At 43.8% G+C, this 21,667-nt stretch overlaps 1 protein-coding gene across 1 annotated transcript in view; it reads left to right on the top strand.

The window, feature by feature from the left end:
* Egf (epidermal growth factor) overlaps window positions 1-21,667 on the top strand; it is a 79,296-nt gene that overhangs the window by 41,551 nt on the left and 16,078 nt on the right. The window contains exons 11-18 of the mRNA XM_059266223.1: window positions 1,138-1,286; window positions 4,640-4,744; window positions 7,026-7,249; window positions 10,816-10,983; window positions 12,157-12,288; window positions 14,648-14,776; window positions 19,418-19,534; window positions 20,402-20,527. Coding sequence (XP_059122206.1) covers window positions 1,138-1,286; window positions 4,640-4,744; window positions 7,026-7,249; window positions 10,816-10,983; window positions 12,157-12,288; window positions 14,648-14,776; window positions 19,418-19,534; window positions 20,402-20,527 — 1,150 coding nt within the window. The remainder of the gene's footprint in view (window positions 1-1,137; window positions 1,287-4,639; window positions 4,745-7,025; window positions 7,250-10,815; window positions 10,984-12,156; window positions 12,289-14,647; window positions 14,777-19,417; window positions 19,535-20,401; window positions 20,528-21,667) is intronic.

Below are 21,667 nucleotides of genomic sequence, written 5' to 3'. Positions count from 1 at the left end.
AAACTGTAGTCTTTGGACCATCTGGAGTTTATTAGAACTGCAGAATTCTTTGTTTCACCCCAACCACTGAACTAGAACCTGCGTTTTAACAAGATCCCCAGGTGATTCGTATGAGAGAGAGATTAAGTCACTTATGGTCACCCATCTTCAGAAGCAGCATAGTCTGTTCCAAAGCCTGTATAGTTGACCTAGGAAGCACTTTGCACCTGCAAAGTTAGGCAAGATGAATGACCCGAGATGAAATGAACTTTAGCAAGTATCTGATCTGATGCCCCCATTTCTGTAGTCTGGGAAACTGAGGCAGTTAAGCAAGTAAGTGGTAAAATTGACAGAGCTTCCGTGTTTTCTGAATTGACCTGAAGTGGCATGCTGGGGGCCTGTCCCGCAGAAGGGACATCTCGGGGTGGAGTACAAATGCTGTCATTGACCAGTAGTCAAGATAACTAAATTACCAGTGGTGTGTGTGTGTGTGTGTGTGTGTGTGTGTGTATGTGAGAGAGAGAGAGAGAGAGAGAGAGAGAGAGAGAGAGAGAGAGAGAGAGAGATACAGAGAGAGACACACACACACACACAGATAGAGAAACAGAGACATGTCTTAGGGTTTCTATTGCTGTGAAGAGACACCATGACCACGGCAACCCTTATAAAGGGAAACATTTCATTGGGGCTGGCTTACAGTTCAGAGGTCCAGTCCATTGTCATCATATCAGGAAGCATGGCAGCACACAGGCAGACATGGTGCTGGAGAGGGGCTGAGAGTTCTGCATCCAGATGGCAGGCAGCAGGAAGAGAGAGCGACACTGGGCCTGGCTTGAGCATGTGAAACCTTAAAGCCCACCCCCAGTGACACACTAACTCCAACAAGAACACACCTCTAATAGTGCCACTCCTTGGTGACCAGGCATTCAAATCTATGAGCCTATGGGGGCCATTCTTTTTCAAACCACTACACAGAGATTAAGTTGCTTAAGGTTACACATATTTGGGAGTAGCACAGTCAGGGCTTATTGTAGACAATGTCTGTCTGTCTCCAGTAATAATTACATTGAATGACCTGAAGACCTGTTCATCTCCTTTATGTATATTCTACATTATTATTTTGAAAACAAATCAGAAATGCCTAGTTCTCTTTTGCAGATATATTTTGCACACACAGCCCTGAAGTGGATCGAGAGAGCCAATATGGATGGTTCCCAGCGAGAAAGACTTATCAAGGAAGGGGTGGACACACCAGAAGGTCTTGCTGTGGACTGGATTGGCCGGAGACTTTACTGGACAGACAGTGGGTATGTGCCTTGCTTTAGTTCTATGTTGCAGGAGATAGAGGTAAGGAAATGGATGATGCTACCAGCTTTGTCCTCTACTTTGAACCTAGAAGAATACAGCTGCCCACGTGGCGAGGATGAGAGAAGGGCCATTGTTGTCCGTACTCCTCACCCTTGCCCACCACCAAGCAAGCCTCTCCTTTCATGGGACAGGGTCCACAGTGATGCGAGGATGTCAAGGACCAAGAAAGCAAGCGACATGCGCTTTTGCAGTTCAGACCACTGTTACCAGTGCAGCCCGAAATCTGTCTGAGCACCGTCAGGAAACGTGCTTTGCACGAGGCTCTCTCGTAGGTATCTTCTAGAAGACACACTAGAGGAGGAGATGGCAGCTGCCTTTTCAGTCAGCCCTAAGACTAGCTTAGAAGAAAGGGCAAACCTTCCCACTAAGAAATGAACGCAACTGCGTGCTGCAGTGTTAGTAGAAGTAGCCGACCAGGCATGAACAGTTGCCAAATGAAGGGAAGGTGTACATTGCCAAAGGGATTGGCTGGCCCGGCCCTTTCAGTTTGCAGGTGAAGAACTTCAGGCCCAGAGAGGCTGAGGTTGTTCCGGGTAGTTTACACGGCATGTGAGTGACAAGTATTGCACTAAAATCCATGTGCTGGCTCCTGCTGAGCAGGCATGAAGAAGAGCGTGGAGGTGGGAAGACGTTTTCGGAGGTTGGATGGGGCACGCTCTTTCCCTTTGTGGAGAGAAGAGAAGCAAAGTTGGGAGATCTCTCTCCTCTAGGCACCCTCTGTCCCTGTGGCTGGTGGCCCGTGGCCTGTGGTCTGTGTGAGCCTGAGAACAAACAATAATGGACAGGAGGAGGGCGGATGAGGAAAGGGGCTGCCTCCTGTGTGGTGCTAAAGAGAACCCACCTCCTGCTTCTCAGAGAGAAGCATGAACCAGACTCCATACAAGATGATAGATGTCCTGCGCTCTTGAGTATTTCTTCCAAAGAACTGAAAACCACAGAGTGGTGGCCGTTCTGAGCGTCTGCAACCTGTGTAGCCGTGTTCAAGGAAACGAAAATGAATTAGGGTTTCACATCTGGAAGAATGGCAGCTCCAACTCGGAGTCCCAGGGAGCAGGCTCATGTACTTGTGCTCTGCTATGCTATGTACAGAAAATCTGGTTACAGGAAGCAAACAGGTTCTTCACAGTGAGCCTGATGTACAGTGTAGTGTGCAGTTACCGATGGAATGCTCTTTCCGTGTCCAGGTTGAGCATGGCTCTGTACTCATTTGCTTAGTTAGCTTGTCGTTCTCTCTTTTCCTGTTCATGTATCTGTCTATTAAATAATGACAGTATACCAGCTACTGTACTAAGAGCATTCCATCCAGGATACTATTAAGTCCCAGCAAGGTCTGCTTTCAGATCTCTAATTTAAAGATCAAGAGAATTTATAATCAGAGTGCTAAAATAACTTTCCCAAGATTAAGCAGCGAACTCAAGGTTCCCTGAGTCACCACAGAAATGAGCTTGGGGTACTGCTTGGGGTAGAGCATGCACTTCACATGTGAAGGCCCAGAGTTCAAACCCCACTACCCCCAGTACCACAAAACCTTCAGACAGAGGTCCTGTCCCCTCCACTCAGCATCAGAATGGGTGACACCCAGCATCAGGTAACAAATGTAAATCAACTCCTGCCGAAACAGTTATAGCCATCATAATCACAGCCTTCTCCATGTTGAACCTACTTAAAAGGAGATTTTCTGTGTCAGCTGTAGCTAATAACAGGGCTAGTGTGTGGTTGTTCTCAGAAGTGTAAACGTTTATCAGGAGCACAGATGTCAACATCCCTCTGCTCTTCTGAGGTAACTCTCTTCTCATTTCCCTGCATTCAGGAGGCACCTCTAATTTTCCCAGTGTGTGATTAGTGCCCACTGCCCAGGTAGTGCCTTCAGGAGGTAGATGGGCACAGCTGGAGCCTGCAGAACCAGACCTCAGACTCCCCAGCACGTTGACTCCAGCAAAAACAAACCGTCCTTAAGTCCTCTCCCCTCCAAAGACAGCTGCTTAAACAAAACCTTTCATTTGCCTGGAAATGAGAGACTTGTAGTTTAAAAACCTTGATATTAGCTAGAAATCTGATAGAAATAACTGAGACTTTAATCCTAGGTATTAGATTACATGACAACTCTAAGTCAATGAAAAACCAAAAAGGAGTGGCCATATTGAATGAGAAAAAGACAGATTCAAATGAGCATGACACACTGATAATTCTGCACACTTATTAATTAATATTAAGGAATCCTGGCTCCTAAAGTTAGTTGGACCATAAAGGTAAAGATACATGTGTGCTTGTTCCTTGGGGCACTCCTGATGGGTGACTCTTGCCCAGCCTGTGGAGGATCAGAACAAATTAGTTGTCCCTGGGTCTTGGCTTTCTTACCACCAGCCCTTGGGTCTCAGCTTCACTTTCTGCCTGAACAGCACCACAGGGAGCTCAATTCTCACTGCATAACTTCTGCTCCAGGCAGTTGAAACTTCTAAGTGATGGAATGGTGAGATCAGAGAGGATGATTTCATTACCCCCATCACACCTGCAGAATTCCTTCCCTCCCACCAGGGAAGAGTAGACTAGGGATCCAAAGGAACTGAAACCATGGGAAGTGAAGTGATGGAGAAGGGTTGACTGGTATGCTCCATCTGCCCTAGAGCAACATGGAAGAAAACTGAAGCCTACTTACATCTCCCCTGCTGTCCTTATGCTGGTTTGTCCCCTCCTCCTATGGTCTATGACCCGCTATTCTGGCCTCCTAGTCTCTGGCTTCTTTGAGTTCCAGCAGGAGCTGGGAGGTTTTGAAGCAAAAGAGACTAAATATTCACACTTTGGCTTTGTCTCTGCCAGGCTGCTGACACAGTCCCCCTTTACCCTGTCCTGTGCCTGGGATCCACATGAAGTGCTAGTTAACTGGGTTTTTTGTTAGGTTGGTTGGTTTTGGTTTTTTGAAACAGGGTTTCTCTGTGCCACCATGGCTGTCCTGGAACTCTCTCTGTAGCCCAGACTGGTCTCCAGCTCAGAGCTACGCCTTCCTCTGCCTCCCAAGTGCTGGGATTAAAGGCATGCGCCACCACTGCCTGGCTGTATTTTAAATCAATAGAACTTTTGTGTGGAGTGCTTGCTGGTACTAACTTTATGAGTGTGTGTGTGTGTGTGTGTGTGTGTGTGTGTGTGTGTGTGTGAGAGAGAGAGAGAGAGAGAGAGAGAGAGAGAGAGAGAGAGAGAGAGAGAACGTCTATGTATCGGCATGAGAAAAGGAGTAATTTTATTTGAAGAGTAATGTTGATATAATACCTCCCCACTTACATTAAATACCTTTTAGGAAGTCTTTCATTGGAGGGAGTGATCTGAGTGGGAAGCATCGTCAAATAATCATCAAGGAGAACATCTCGAAGCCACGAGGAATAGCTGTGCATCCAAAGGCCAAGTAGGTATTTATGAAAAGAAGGCACCAAATGCTGAGCTTGTGCCCTTTTCACATCTAAGATGCTCATGACCATGGTCATGTCTAAGATACTCACATCTAAGGTGCTCATGGCCATGCTCATGTCTAAGATACTCACATCTAAGGTGCTCAAGTTTGTGCTAAGACTACAGGGAGTCAGTGCAGTCAGAAGCCAAGAATATCTGTGAATTTTGTTCAGATATTCAGAACCAGGATGATTAACAACATTTCTTCCTCAGCTCTTGGTCCTCATTAAACAATTAGACTTAAGACCACGAGTGTACTTTCCTTAAAGATCTTATGTTGTCAGGACTAGAGAGATGACTCCATGGTTAAGAGCACTGACTGCTCTTCCAGAGGACCCAGGTTCAATTCTCAGCAACCACACAGCAGTTCACAACTGTTGTTGGTTGTTTTTACTCTTTGCTCTTTTACAGGGCCCACCACCCAGCTCCCAAATAAATCACACATGGAGGTTTATTCTTAATTATAAATGCCTGGCCTTAGCTTGGCTTGTTTCTAGCCAGCTTTTCTTAACTTTAAATTACCCTTTCTACCTTTTGCCTCTGGACGTTTTCCTTTTCTTACTTCTGTAATCTTACTTTCACTCTTATTCTCTGTCTGGCTGTGTAGCTGAGTGGTTGGCCCCTGATGTCCTCCTCCTCCTCCTCTGGCAACTTCTCCTTTTCCTCCCAGATTTCTCCTATATATTCTCACCTATCCTTTCTCCTGCCTTGCTATTGGCCGTTCAGCTCTTTCTTAGACCATCAAGTGTTTTAGACAGGCAAAGTAACACAGCTTCACAGAGTTAAACAAATGCAACATAAACAAAAGTAACATGCCTTAAAATAATATTCTACAGCACACAACCATCTGTAACTCCAGTTCCAGGAGATCCAATGACCTCTCTTTGCCTCCACAGGTACCAGGCATGAAATGTTATGTATAGACATACCAAAACACTCATATACATACATTTTTTAAATCCTTTATTTAAAAATCTACATTGCCGGGCGGTGGTGGTGCACACCTTTAATCCCAGCACTCGGGAGGCAGAGCCAAGCGGATCTCTGTGAGTTCAAGGCCAGCCTGGGCTACCAAGTGAGTTCCAGGAGAGGCGCAAAGCTACACAGAGAAACCCTGTCTCAAAAAAAAAAAAAAAAAAAAAAAAAAAAAAAAAAAAAAAAAAAACTACATTATTGTTTCTTGAGAAGAAAATGAAATTAAGAGTATTAAGAGTATTGACTTACAACTTTATTTAGAAAAACCTTGAAATGACCTCAAATAATAGGTCATTTCTGGAATCAGATAAGCAGCAATATGAATTATGAAAGAGTGGTAGATTCTATGCTACTAACCATGAATCAGCATCACATTCTGGTTTGAGGCTGGAGAATTAAGGAGAATAAAGAGTTTCTTCAGAGTTGCTAAAAAGCAAAGAGAAAACTGATCCTGTTTCATTTTTCATGGATATGTTCTAGTAGTCTCTGGATGATGTGCTGGTCGTAACTGGTAATTGATTGAGAGCCAATCAAATGGTTAAAACAATGAGAAACCATCTCCAAATGAGCCAACTAGGTATTAAACCATATTGATATTTTTGAAAAATGTGTCTAGTTCATGAAAGTTAAAACTGTCTTAGTAGGTACAACACCTTGTATAAATCCAGGAAACAGATAAACACACTATTCTTTTTATTGTAGTTTAATATGGGCATAATATAAGAATGAGCTATTAAGCTGGGCAGTGGTGGCACATCCCTTTAATCCCAGCACTCAGGAGGCAGAGGCAGGTGGATCTCTGAGTTTGAGACCAGCCTGGTCAATGGAACAAGTTCCAGGACAACCTGGACTATGCAGAGAAACACTGTCTTACAAAACCAAAACCAAAACCAACTAACCAAACAAACAAAAAGATGAGCTACCAGATCGATTGCATTTTGCTGTTAATTTAATACTGTTCATTCAGGTACAAATTTTATTAGTAATATTCTACAATTTTAAATATTAATTTCTTTTCCATCTAATGATCTGATCCCATTTTTTGTCCAAGATGCTTTCTACAGATGAGGACTTCTACAGATAATTGAGGATTTTCCTTGGTTTTGTTTTTAATTGTTTCACATGCTTTTTGCTGCATTTTCCTCCTTTTACGTGCTTAGTGTACCACTCTGTGTGCCCTAAAATGATTTATATTGACATTTCGGTGTTGAAAGAATAGAGCTTTTCATGCAAATTTGACTTGTGAGTTTTCTTGATTGAAGGAGACTATTCTGGACAGATGCAGGGATGTATCCACGGATTGAAAGCTCTTCCCTTCAGGGTTCCGGCCGACTGCTGATAGCCAGCTCTGATCTGTTGGAGCCCAGCGGAATCACGATTGACTACTTAACAGACACTTTGTATTGGTGTGACACCAAACAGTCTGTGATTGAAATGGCCAATCTGGATGGTTCTAAACGCCGAAGACTTGCCCAGAACGATGTAGGTGAGACTTTGGGGTGGATGATTTTTTTCATCTTTCTTTTAGTCATTCTATTATTTTTTAAAATTATGTGCACATATGTATGTGTTTGGGAATGTGTACATATGAGTGCAGGTACCCACAAAGGCCAGAAGAGGGGGTCAGGTCCCTTGGAGCTGGAGTTGAAGGTGGTTGTGGATGTGAGTACTGGAAACCACACGTAAGATCTGCAAGAGCAGCACTTTCTCTTGGCAGCTGGGCGGTCTCTCCAGCCTCCAACTTCTTCATCTTGATTGAGTGCTGATGGGTGTTAAATCTTGGATGTGTGTACATGTATGTACACATTTACCCAGGCTACAGAGACAGACTTCTCCAGGAATTATAAAATAGAAGGATTATTACCTGAATGCTTGAATAATGAATAAAATGTAGTGTTGTATAATCATCACTTTTTTTCCCAAATGAAAGTGAAAATCTTATTTTTTTCTAACTTATTTAAGAATAAAAATTTTATTTTTTCTGTCTTTTTAATCTGGCATTCCATAACAGTGATAATATCACTTTCAGGAATTAATGAATGTCAGTTGTAAACATGGGCAAAGAAAGATTAATTGAGGAAGTTTTCTCCCCTGTTGCATTTTCAGATTCTTCATGGGAAGTCATACATTTTCATAAATATCTTTAAAACGTCAAGCCAGAGGCTGGAGAGATGGTTTAGTGCAGCTCATAACCACCTATAACTCCAGCTCCAAGGGTTTTGACACCCTCCTCTGGCCTCTGCAGGGACCCACACACATTCACACACAGATAATACACAGAAACACACACACACACACACACACACACACACACGCCTATAAAAGAGAAGTACAAATACAGTATGCAGTGAGAAATTCCTCTGGACTCAGGGGGTCTGCCAGAACCTTTTGAACTGGGCCATGTGGTAAATAGAACTACCAGATAAAGCCTAATTTTGGATTTACTAAGGAAACAGTAAGTGTTGTTGAGCAAGAGCTATATGTGACAAGATTGGTATTTCCTGAAGTGATACCTAGATCTTAGTGCAGTGGTCAGATTGAAGTCTAGAGAGAAGGAAATCGATGTGCAAGTTACAGTGGTGATCCAGACATCAGAAGGCCCGAACTACCTTGTTATTAAAAAGTGAAATACTAGACGACAGTATGAAACATTATGAATAAAAATTAGAGAGGGGCTGATAGCAGGTTTGTGTAAGGAAAGATGAGAACCTGGCAGTGTCAGAGGAAGTTTAGGGATTGAGACACTGGTTAGGAGGATCAAAAATCAGTCTCATTTAGGAAAGAGCTGACAAAAGAGTTATTTTGCCAGTTCTATTTAGTTTAGAGACAATAATTTTCTAGGTATTATAACTTGAAATAGAGGAAGAAAAATACTTAAATTGTGTACATTTCTAAGATTGTTAAAATGATATTCACATTTATCGTTGGACCTCATCTGTCCACTCGACAGAGAGTCATTGATTTCTCATAGGTAATGGAGATGTGGTTAAAACAAATACAACTGCTGTAATGGAGTCTAATGGAGGAGCTATACTTTATTTTTTTAAATGCTTCCCAATTAAATAAAACTATAGCTTCATTATAAGAGGTAGATATATGAACATTCTTAACCAGAATGTAAAAACATCACATTCTGGATGAAAAAGGGTAGCATCTAATACTTTATTTATTTTTGAGACAGGGTGTCATGTATCCCAAGATGGATTTGAACTTACTATATAGTAGAGGATGACCTTGAACTTCTGACCCTCCTGCCTTCACCTCCAGAGTGCTAAGATGATAGGCATATTCCCACACCCAATTTAGATGGTGTTGGAGATTAAACAGAGCTTTGTACATGATAGGCACACGCTTCACCAGCTGAGATAACCCTTTAGCCCTTTAGCATATATTTTATGATTTCAAGGGCTATTACAATATGAATAGTGCAATTTTCTCCTGAAGAGCAATATTAAATAATGTTATGTTTAATTAATAGTAATGTTACGTTTAATCATTCCTATACTAGAGCGCCGTCTACTGCAATACATATGGTGTTTTCTCAATTGCCAGTTTAAGATTTCCTTCCTCTTTTAATCTTATGTGTGTAGGGGTGTTTTGCCAGCATGTTTGCCTGGTGCCCATGGTAGGCCAGAAGAGGCACTGTACCCTGTGGAACTAGACAGTTTTGAGGTGCCATATTGGTGCTAGGAGTCCTGTGGAAGAGTAGCCAGTGCTCTTGACCACTGAATTGTCTTTCCAGCCCCAACAGCTCAGGATTTTTAATGAAAAGATTGAATGAATTCATCTTTAAAGTGCAGTTAGTTGTGGCTGTTTGCCTTAAGGTAAGGAAGAGTGTGTCTAATGTGTTTGTGGAAACATAGGAGCTAATTCTAACACATGTTTCAGATGAACGAACTTTAAGGACATTATGCTACATGAATACAAAGGCCAATAGCTGGACACTCCCACTTGCCTACGGTAATCCTGAGTAGGCAGCCGCATGAAAACACAAGGTGGTATAGAATTTCTCAGGAGCTGGGGGAAGGTGGCACAGAGTTCCAGGTTTTCAAAATGCAAGAATTCTAGCGATTGGTTGCACAGCAGTATGTGAGCACTTAGCTCAACTGTACATGGAGGCTAAGGTGGTAGATTTGTGTTCTGTGTCTTCTAACCACAATAAAAAGAACACCAGTCACATAAAAGAAATTCCCATGCTGCATTTGTGGTTTTACTTTGGGACAAAGGACTAGAGGCCAAAATGAATGATAAGGCTGGTCGATAGTGCTAACGTGGAGGACACTCTCTGTGGCCATGAGGAATCGTTTGAGTTTTCCACCACATGGGGGAGACATTCGTTTACCTGGTGACTGTGAGGAACCATAATGAAAGCTTCTGACTGTATGTCTCCTTCACTCTGGTGTCTAACTGCTTGAGACAGTGTGTGGTATTTGCCTGTACTTGAGGCCCTGCTCACGGCAGTTCCAGGGGCCTGCCGAGGTGCCTTTGGTTGAGGAGGGCTCAGAAGGCAGCCTACTAGATGTTCAATAGGAGCTATGGAAATGGAGGCAGCAGATAATAGGAGACAGGCTCTCGGGATAAGGGGTGGGGAGCATTGGTACAGCAGGTGGGGTGCCAATAGGCTGAGCTTGGTAAGGAGAGTGAATGTGAAGAGACAGGATCATTCTTGGCAGCATAGGCCTGGGGGAAGTAAGGGAGGATGATGTGTAAGAGTAGAGAGCAGCCGGGAGAGACAGACTCGGAAAACAGAGATGGAGATGGCCATTTCGAAAGTCACTTGTTCAGTCACCTATATTATTCTACTGCTTATGACAGCCATTCACATGACAGGGGAACCCGGACCAAGGAGCAGCAGGAAACACACTCCAGCTCAGTCTGTGGCAGACGAGCACCGAACATTGCCACACTGGCCTCCTCCTCGGTGCTGCTAAGACCCTTGTAGGTCAGCAGCCACCCATGGTGTAGTGTGGTGGTTCTAAGCTTTGTCCCCTTATAAACGCCCCCTGTGAAGAGAACCTGTCTGTACTGAATGGCCTTTCTAATTGCTTCCAGGTCACCCATTTGCTGTAGCCGTGTTTGAGGATCACGTGTGGTTCTCGGATTGGGCTATCCCATCGGTAATAAGGGTGAACAAGAGGACTGGCCAAAATAGGGTACGTCTCCAAGGCAGCATGCTGAGGCCCTCGTCACTGGTTGTGGTCCATCCATTGGCAAAACCAGGTACACTGGAGAAGTCCCACAGGCCCTCCTGCCCCCGAGTCTGTGGCCATGATAACCAATGGTAGCAGGCAGTGGGGGCGGAGGGGATTTTGTGATTTTTTTTTTCCCATCTGTCTGCATAAATGTTAAGATTTTCTGAGATTTGGGCATTGTTGGGATCAAAACCCAGACAGGCTTGGTAGTTTGGTAGTTTGTGCTTCATCCCTAATGTGGTGATTTTAGTCATCTGGACTTTATCTCCCCCCCCCTCCCCCCCAGCCACATCCCTCCCCGGGCTCCATTTTACTCACTTGCTACATTTCAAAGACTCTTGGGTTATACAAATAAGGATAAGCAGTTTAGGGGGCTGGAGAGATGGCTCAGGAGTTAAGAGCACTGGCTGCTCTTCCAGAGGACCTGGGTTCAATTCCCAGCACCCACATGGCAGCTCACAACTGTCTGTAATGTCAGTTCCAAGGGACCTAACACCCTCACACAGACATACATGCAGGCAAAACACCAATGCACATAAAAATAAATAAAATTAAACAAAAAGATAAGCAATTTAGATTTTTTTCCATAGTAGATAGATGATAGATAGATAGATAGATAGATAGATGATAGAAAGACAGACAGACAGATAGAAAGATGGATAGATAAATAGCTATAGATGATAATAGAAATATATAGAGATTACCACAAAGTATAAACAGCCAAGTTGAAGGAAAGTCCCATTTGGAATTCTTAGCACCAAATAGAAACAATAGGTGTTAATAGTTATTGATTCAGACAACTTAGATTTTTGCAGTGGAAACTTTACCCTTACTTGGGCCCCCCTCACCCCCACATGCCAGGTAATGAGCAGCAGCCAGCAGCAAGCCAAGGAGGAGTCAGTCACTCAGCTCTCTGCAGCAGCTCCTCCTCCTGAAGATCTCTGAGTCTGGATTTTGGTAGATCATGGGTCAGGAAATAGGAATCATGCCTGACTAAGGGCTTTACAAACTAAACTACTAGCTATGGTCAGCAATACTTAAAAGGTAACATTCTGAGATGTCTTAGAATCAGGGCCTCCTTGTAGGATCTCCTGTGAGAGAGTTCTAGGCTGAGTTCTCACCCAGAGATGTCTTTGACTTACATCAGCTCCATCCTTGACTTCTCCAGACCCAGCCACACCTTCTCTGTCTTCTCTGCTAGGTGCAGACCCCTGCATACACAAGAACGGTGGCTGTGAACACATTTGCCAAGAGAGCTTGGGGACTGCTCAGTGTTTGTGTCGAGAAGGTTTTCTGAAAGCCCAGGATGGGAAAATGTGCCTTGCTCAGAAGGGTAATTAGATACTGGCACACTGTGCAACTGAATTGTCTCACCCGGGCTCCCTGAAGTGGGACATCCATGCTTCTGCTTTTGACGGTTCTAATGTGTTGTATTATTAAGTGCTCCCATGTCTTCAGGAATGCTGTGTGCTTGGGTTTCCTCGCCCATCTCCCAGTGAGTTTTGTCCCTCATTATAGACTAAGTTAGATTGACTTCTATTTGTGAAGGCTCTAAGCTTACATTCTACCCTGCTTGTAATGGGGTGTGCTGAGGCTTAGAACTAAATGTCCACATTGTACCACCTCATAACGATGTTTAGAGACAGTTTGTTTAGAAATGTTATGTTCTTAATATTAGGGGTTGTGAAAGGCAATCTTCCCACACTCTAGGTCTTAATAGGGAAACTTGAGTCCTTTGCAGAAATGACTTAACAGTATCAAACAAGTGTAGGAGGCAAATACCGAGGAGGCTCCTCCTGATCCACGTCTTTCCAAGCGACAGCCGAGAGAGAGGCTGGGAGAGTAAGCTCTGCATGACGGATGACCTTTCTGCCTTCAGTGCATGCCCAAACTAGGCATATCTGGAGTCATCTTTTGGTGTTTTCCTACCAAAAATGTGCCAAAGATAATTTATATTTTGTTAAGCCTTCTTAAAAAGTGCATAATTATTTGGTGTGCATGTTATAAATATATGTTAAGTGGCGGGTTGATACAGTGAATGGATTGCTCTGTCCATGGAATGGAGTTGGATATTGGGTTTTCAGATGTTTTTCCCCTATTAATTTGTTGCCTTAGGATAATAGTTTCATACCTCTTAGATTCAGAACTCCTTTATGTTCTTAAAAGGAAGGGGTTTTGTATATGTGGATTACATTTATCGGTTCTTAGGATATTGAAACATTTAATCTCAATTCAAATGACATTAATAATTAGCCTAATATTTCTCAGCATAGCATGTTTTATAATAATAACTAAGTACATATACTTCCAACACACAAAACAATAGTGTTTTACATTTTTGTCTTTATCTAGTGGAACAGACAGCAGCCGGGGTCTCATGTCCACTTCTGTGCTGTTTTGGTTGAGGGCTGTGAAGCGCACGTGACTTCTCAGAGGCATGGAGTTGGAAAGGCTGGGGTGTAGGGGGGTCACTTCACAGCCCTTTGAAAGGTGTGCTGTTTATCAGCTTTGCAGGGAATATTGTTAGTTGGCTACCGTCAGAACTGCCCAGGCCCTAGTCTCTTAAAACTTACCTGCAGTGAGGAATCCAACATGTGAAACAGATGCTGCCAGCTGTTTCTTTTGAAATGGCAGGCTCCCTTCATTCATTTTTGAGGAAGGTCTTGGCAGACACCCATGGTTTGCCTGTCCATCATTCTTTCAGATTAATCATGTTGAATGGAGAGAGGGAGGATTTCAGCTCACCACTTAAACATGACTCGTATGCTTCTCTTGGCAACTGTCATAACTTCAGTAGGAAGCAGAAGTCTTTCATGTGTCTTACTCATTTTGTTATTTAGAGTAGGAAAATTCCAGCGTTAATGGCCGGGAGATCTAAAAATTAGCAATCCCTGCTGTCTCACGTTCTTGTTTTTACTGTGAGGGCACAGAGCGGGTAGTGGAGGCCTCAGCTCTTGGTGAACGTTGGTGTCATTCCTTTGCTTACACCACCATCTTTCCCCCACTGCCTTGCTGTGTCAGTACTGGTGTGCACATGGCGGGAGAGGAGTGTTCCACTGTGATGCAGGAGCCCTCATGCTGCGGATCCTGCAGCGGGAACCAAGGGTCTGTCTAGCACAACCAAGCTGCCTTGGGGAATCCATCTCCTCCTCTTTGGGAGCAGTGAGCTGTGTTACTCTATGGCTTTTTACACACATCAACTTTAAAAATACAATTAAGTCAGGCTATTATAAGGAAGGAGCTAATATAAAAGATGGTTTGGGAGCCGGGTGATGGTGGTATACGCCTTTAATCCCAGCACTCAGGAGACAGAAGCAGGTGGATCTCTGAGTTCGAGGCCAGCCTGGTGTACAGAGCAAGTTCCAGGACAGTCAGGGCAGTTACACAGAGAAACCCCATAGAACAACCAAAAACCAACCCCCCCACCACCAAAAAAAAAAAAAAAAAAATGGCTGGTTGAGGAGAGATGCCCTCCCAACTTCCTGTTATTGTGGTCTGTGATTCTGAGCTGATTATATTCAGAAGGAGTTTGGCATATGAATGTTGTTCTTTATCTGAAAGACCCTGCCCATTTCTTTCTATCTTAATAAAGCGAGTCTGAACTGGTAACCAATGAGTCGCTATCGATGTCAATTAAATCAAACTGTCCTTGGAATGGAAAGGCTTAGCTAATTGAGCCTCTTGTCCCACAGGTGACCGCACTGAGCTAGGTAAAGAGGCCACCTCGTCGGGCAGCTTAGCTAAGGCTGAAGCTCCAGAAGGTAACAGCACAGAATCCCAACACACCTTAGTGGCTGAAATCACGGTGTCAGGTGTGAACGGTGAGTTCTCCCAGACAGCTCTGGTTCTAACAGCTTCCATTCTACCGGTGAGAAGTTCCCTGCTCCTGCTCTCTACCACCACATTGGCCAAGTCTACTGCAGCCCAACCTCAGACTCGGCTCCTCCTCTTCTGAAAAGCATGTGCAGCTCTATTGGCTTTGACTTGACCTGGACACGTTGAGAGCCTTGAGGCTTAAAGTGTAGTGGGAAACAGAGGTGACAGTTAGGATAGAAGAGCCTCGAGTGTTTCCCCATCCATCCCTCCTGTGGACAGTACTTGCTCTATCCAGCCATTGTGAAAAGTTGATAGCAACCACCGATGAGCAATATTAATTGGTTACTTTAATTACTGCTGAAACTCCATAAACAGAAAATGTTAGAATTCCTTGTCTATGCTGCACACTTATCAGCAGAATGTCAAATAATTTGTTCAGTATGTAACAACTTTAGGGAACCTGAGTCTATTATGTTCTGTGTTTGCTCATAAGGCAAGTAGTTTTCAGATGAGCCCTAGAGCTACTGCAAACCCTTTGGGAGCCGATTTTCAGGTTCCTAGTGGCTTTACCCAGCAGGTCTGCATAGAGAAGATGATTGGACCACAGACCTGAGTGCAGGTGTCTGAGATGGTCTGCACTTGGCTGTGCTGGGGGGAGGTCTTTTGTTCCACCCCTTGGTGTCTCTATAAATACCCTAGGGCAGAGACAGTCGGGGCCCATTGGAATAGGTTCCAGGCCCTCTCGAGGCTGTCCTGTATTTTCTGTTTATCTCCACACTCTAAGTCCTTCTAACTAGTGCTTCCTGCTACTGTCACTCAAGAAAACTGGGGAACTATGGAGTTGGTGGGTAGCCACCCCACAAAACCCACCCTGTCTTCCCAGCTCACTGCCCTTCACTCAGTGTGGCTCATTTTGACTTTGAACCATTTAATTAATGAAGATAGATAGATAGATAGATAGATAGATAGATAGATAGATAGATAGATAGATCGATAGATAGATAGATAGAAATATTTCTCATTTATTTTACATGTACATGTGTGTGTAGTATGTTTGTTTACATGTTTGCTTGGACATTTTATGTGAGGATAGAAGTTAATGTCAGTTGTCTTCTTTCACACTTTCCACTTTGTATGTTAAGACAGGGTCTCTTGACCCCACAGCTTGTTCCAGAGAATCCCATCTCCATTTTCCAAATCCTGGGATTCTAGGGAGGCTACCACACCCACCTGCTGTGTACCTGGATGTTGGAGGTCCTAACTTTATCCACTGAGCCATCTCCCCAGCCCCTTGAGGAACATTTTGGATTAGCATGATGTCTGTAGCTTTTTAAAATGTTTGAACACTCCCAGGCAATGTACTCTTTGCCATTAGATTAGAAGTGCACACTTCTAATCCCAGCACTGGGGCGGAGAGGCAGGTGGATCTCTGAGTTGGAGGCCAGCCTGGTCTATAGAGGAAGTTATAGGACTGCTAGGGCTACACGGAAAAATCCTGTTCCCAAAACCAAATCAAAACAAAACAAGACAAAAAAAAATGCTTGAAAACTCAATGAGAAGATATTCATGGAAGTCTTTCTCTGACTTCTGTAGTCTGAAGAGTAGATGTACAGGGCTCAAGGGCTGTATGCTCCAACAGTGTGATTTTTAAAAGTATATGATATAAAATGTATATATTTTTAGTAACAATGATAATATTTGTATGAACTTTTCGTATTTACTATGTTTTTTATTATATTTTAAATTTTTGATTCATGTTGTGTCCCGTGACTTTATAGATGTAAAAACTGAGACTGAGGTGTATTAATTGGTGACTTGACTAAAGATTCTGAAAAGTATGATCATGTAGGACTGCAGAGATGATTCAGTTGGTAAAGTGCTTGTTCCACAGACATGACGACCTGGGTTAGGATTAGAACCCACATTTGAAAATGTGTGGCAGCCTGCACTTGTCACCCTCATGCTGGGGACGTGGATACAGGAAGATTCCCGGGACTGGCTAGCCAGCCAGCTGGAATAGCAAGCTCATGGACAGTGAGAGACATTCACTCAAAACAATCAGGTAGAAAATGACTGAGGAAGGAACCCAGCATCGACTTCTGGCTTCCACACACCTACACATGCACACTCATGAGCATGAATATATGCAAACACACCCGAGTAAATATTTGAGTTTTTTTTAAAAAGAAAGTATGATTGAATAACCAATTCATGTTAAAATAAGAAGTGCCAGAAAAATGTGTCACACTAGAAATATATTTATTTGGCTTTTTTTTTTTTTTTTTTTTTTTTTTTTGTCATACACTGTACTAAGTGCTGGGGATACCAGGCTATGCTAAATACTCTCAGTCTGCATGGTCACAGCTTAATGTGAGAATAAGGTGTCTAATCAAAGCATTATCAATCAATATTAGTGGGCTCGAGACCCCCTTTCAAACCCAGCAGGGATCCATCCGTGCTCCTAGAGCATATTCTAACATACTGAAGAGAGAGACTGCCAGATGAAGATACTGCAAAGAGTACATTGACGGCTGTTCGGGGCCCAGGAGTGATGATGCAATCAGAGACCTGTGAGGACTTCCGGGATAGTCTGTGTTTGCCTTTGTGTTCACTTAGCCTTCAGAAACAGTGCCAGACAGCATCCTGCAGTACTGTATTTTTATCCCTCAGTAGGACCCGGGTGCACATTAGGTACCTCTGAGTGAATTTTATTTTTATTGTTTAGTTACCAGAGCTTCTTCTGGTGCTTGGGGCTTTGTTTTTTAAGTGCTGGTACTCAAACCCAAGGCTTTGCCCATGCTAGGACCACTGGGCTACACCCTCAATCCTAAGTATTAAGCTACCACTAGGCCTTTCTTTGTAATTGTTAAAATGTTTTAATTATTTATGTGTATGACTGTATTCCTGCGTGTATGTCTGTGCACCCCATGGGTGCCTGGTCCTATCAGATCCTCTGAGACTGGAGTTACAGGTGTCTGTGCATATCCATATGGACGTGGAAATCAAACCGTGGTCCTCTGCAAGAGCAGCAAGTGCTCTTAGCCACTGAGCCAAGTCTACAGCCCCGACGATGCCCTTCTTTATCATCTGTATTTAGATATGTGTAGTCCATTTGAACTTGCAGAGAATTTTTTTAAACCGTCACTTTTTCTCTTGGATTTCTACAACACACATGTAAAGCAGCAGCCCTGGCAGAAATCCCTGCTCGCATTATAGAGAAGAAGGTGAGCATTGCCGCTGTGTCTACAGCTGGCCTGTCGCAGAAGGAACTCGGGTTGTAGCCCATGCTTCCTACTCCATATCTGTTGCCTTCCATCATGCAAAGGGACTCAAGGTTTGCAAAAGTCCTGGATTGTATTCTAATTTAGGACGAGTTTGCAGTGGTTTCTTATATTTGGTATGATTTGAATACTGTCCATTCCTGCTTTCAGCAGCCTTGTGACTTTGGAACTCATTATTTGAATGTCCCCACCTTGAGCTGTGAGTGACAGGGAGTGACCAAACAAGCATGAAAGGCATGTGTTCACACAGGAGAGATCTTGGTTAAGTAGCTAAGTATATGAAAGACAAAAACAGGATTACCCCAGTGTCGGCAGTCACATGGGACCGAACCCAGCTTAGAACTTTTAACCTTTGATTTACCAACGAGCTCAGGAGGCTTCCTTTTATCTCTCCTGTACACTGTGAACCAACTTACCAGTGACCAGATAGATGAGGGCTGATAGACTGTGTGGTATGGCAGATATTCCAGCTCAAAAAAGGAGGTGGTAGGTGGCATTTGGGGAATGATTATATGCACGAGTACTTAAAGCAGAAAGGCAAGAAACAAAGAAAAGCTTGCTCACGTCTGTGGCTTGACATGTAACTCTGTCCCCGGGGCATTTGCATTTCAATGGAGTATGAAATGAGGTGATCCCTTACAGCATTCGACTTGTATGGTTCTGACTTTGCAGAAGTGCCGGCAGGTTTACAAGTCGGTGCATAAATCTTGATAATAAGCACTCACTGAGACATATATCCTATTAGATATGAAATGTGATATTAGTAAATTGATAATAAATCTTTCTGTGAGTCAATCTCTTTGCCATAAAGAGATCTGCTTGCCACATACAAGTCTGTGTTTCGGGACAATAGATGGGCCGTTTTTATGTCACAATGGTTGGGAATTTTTAGGTGAAATCCTCTTAAAATTGGAGTCTATTTTAGGCACGTTTAAGTCAAATATGCAGATACTTTAAAGTAGTTATAAACACGTCTGCGCAGAGCTCTCTGAACACCTACTGGTTCTTTAAGATTGAGGTTTCTTTAGCTCAGCATGTGGAAGAATGAGGCAGGAGGGTCTCACGTTAGGGCCAATCTTGGCTACTTGCTGCTAGCCAGAGCGGCAGCAAAACCACAACCAGCAAACCAAACCAAAGCGAAAGTAGCAAGCACACAAAAAATGCAACATACGGAAGCAGCGAGATGTGTCTTTGGAATCCAGTAAAACAGACACGGTGGACTGACCTAACCAGTTCTTTCTGTTTGGAGGCTAGCCCGGACAAGAACTTCTGGAAGGAGATGCTGGGATGTTCTGTCCAGCACGTTGAGGTCCACTTTCTTCTCTGAAGACGGGAAATAATTGCATGGGGTTTTCACGTTTGCAGATGGAGACGACTGTGGCCCTGAGGCATGTGGCAGGCATGCTCGCTGTGTTTCAGAGGGAGAGGCTGCTGTGTGTCAGTGTTTGGAAGGATTTGCTGGGCACGGAAACCTATGCTCTGGTAAGAGCAACGGCCAAATACACAAATTTGAAAAATCGTGAGCCAGAAGCATTCTCTTTGCTTTTACTGACTAAAAATCTCCTCAAGGACTTAAGAAATCAGTAGATTTAAATAAATTATTCAATGTTGGGGAAAAAAAGTATTATGCACACAGGAAATGAGCCATATAAGCATAGTTACATATACTACTGCCTCATATTATACTGATATTGTATTAAAATAATGCAAAAATGAAGTTGACACAAGAGAAGCATGAGTTTGAGCTCAAGTCAAACTTATAAATTCACAAAAATAGAACCTTTTCCTCCAAGAAACCTAGTCTATATGTTTCAGTAAAACAGATAGATTGTGACGGATGGATTTCAATTTTATATTGATAGCCTCAAATCGTAAGTTGGTGATTCCTGAGAAAATGTCAGTCCTTGTCATCTGAAACTTGGGCAGGAAGTAATTTACTTACACGTTCTTAGCTATTTGGACAGGTGAGAACTTCATTAAAATTAATTGAGAAATGAAATTCAAATCTAAAATGTAGGGTTTGCATTTTATTCACTCACAGTACCTGTTAGCAGTCAAGTGGTTGACTGTACAAAGGCTTAGTCTTACATTTTTGTTACTTATTTCCAGGATTGCCTACACCGGTGGTTCCCAACCTTCCTTTAATACAGTTCCTCATGTTGTGGTGACCCCCAACCCTACAATTATCCCATTGCTATTTCATAGCTGTAATTTTGCTACTGTTATGAATCGTAATGTAAATATCTGATATGTGGGTTATCTGATCTGTGACCCCTGTGGGGGTCATGACCCACAGGTTGAGAACTGTTGCTGGCCTAACCATTTCCCATGTCCGGATTTCCCCCCCAGATATAGATGAATGTGAGCTGGGTGGCGCGAGCTGTCCTGCCGTCTCATCCGAGTGCATCAACACTGAAGGCGGTTATGTCTGCAGGTGCTCAGAAGGCTACGAAGGAGATGGGATCAGCTGTCTTGGTGAGGACACACAGGTGCCATTGGACAAGGGGGGGCAGGAGGCAAGCTCCTCAAAAGTTGTGGTTGCTGTAGGCCAAGAGAAGGCAGGATATAATTGAAGAGAGAGAGACACATGTCAAGAATAAAGGAGAAGTTGTGCGACCCGTTGAGACAGATGTAGTTCAGGTCTTAGTAAACAGTCTCTTGGCTGTAGCTGCACAAGCCAAGCTGCCGAGGAGGTCGTCTACCCCTTTCTCTTCTAAGTTCCTTCTCTGGGCTTTGGGTGATAGAGACTCATCAGTGCTCAGCGTTGTAAGCCATCAGCGGGTAACAACTCCCTTGTTACTACTGAGTGCCGCAGGGGACCGTGGGGAAAGGCAGAGCTGCTGTGGGTGTGTTGGGAGCCCCTGTGTACCTACAGAGAAGGACGGTGTCTCCAAGGTGGGCGGAGGGTGTTTCCTGCTAGCTCAGTAGACGAGAACTTCCAGCACTGACACTTCACTGCAAGTACGGAATGACGGAAAGCCCATTCATAGCCGCCCTCCTCTGCCCAGGACTGGGTGGGGCTGGGGGCTGGGAGTTCACTCTGTGGATGTCTTCTGCTGCCCCAGGTGTCAGGATCACCGCACAAGTGGAGGCCTGCCCTCGGCCACCCTCACCTAGTGCAGGGCCTAGCCCTTTTCCCAGGGCTCTCCGGCTCCTCCTCTGTGCTTCTCTTTCCCTTCTGAAAACAAACAGTGAAGGGCAGATGCCCTGATAAGAAACTCAAATGACGGTGTTTTCTCTCACATGTGAAGGTCATGACTATCCGTTTGTGGAGCTGGTTGGCTTAAGCCAGACGCTACCAGATTAGTTCTGTGCAGTCCACAGACATCTGAAAACACACTTTTAAGCACATATTTGGCAGTCAGTCAGGAAAATGTCACTGCACTAATTAAGCAGGCTCACAGATATTTTGGGTCAACAGACTTCATATTTCATTTCTTTTGAAGAGAAAAGAAGGTATATTTTCTCAGAGACTTAAACTTTATAGACTCTAGATTCCCACTCCCACTAATCTACCTCCTATCAGGTATGCCAAAGGATGTCATGGCCCGGCCTGGCCTGGCTCCATGGGGTGCTCAGGACCATAGAAGCCATGGGCATGCTTGTTTCCTACCA

The sequence above is a fragment of the Peromyscus eremicus genome, chromosome 6, assembly GCF_949786415.1.
Source record: "Peromyscus eremicus chromosome 6, PerEre_H2_v1, whole genome shotgun sequence".
NCBI classification, from domain to species: Eukaryota; Metazoa; Chordata; class Mammalia; order Rodentia; family Cricetidae; genus Peromyscus; species Peromyscus eremicus.
Note: the sequence above shows the minus strand (reverse complement) of the source record. Positions and strands in the feature narration are given on the sequence as shown.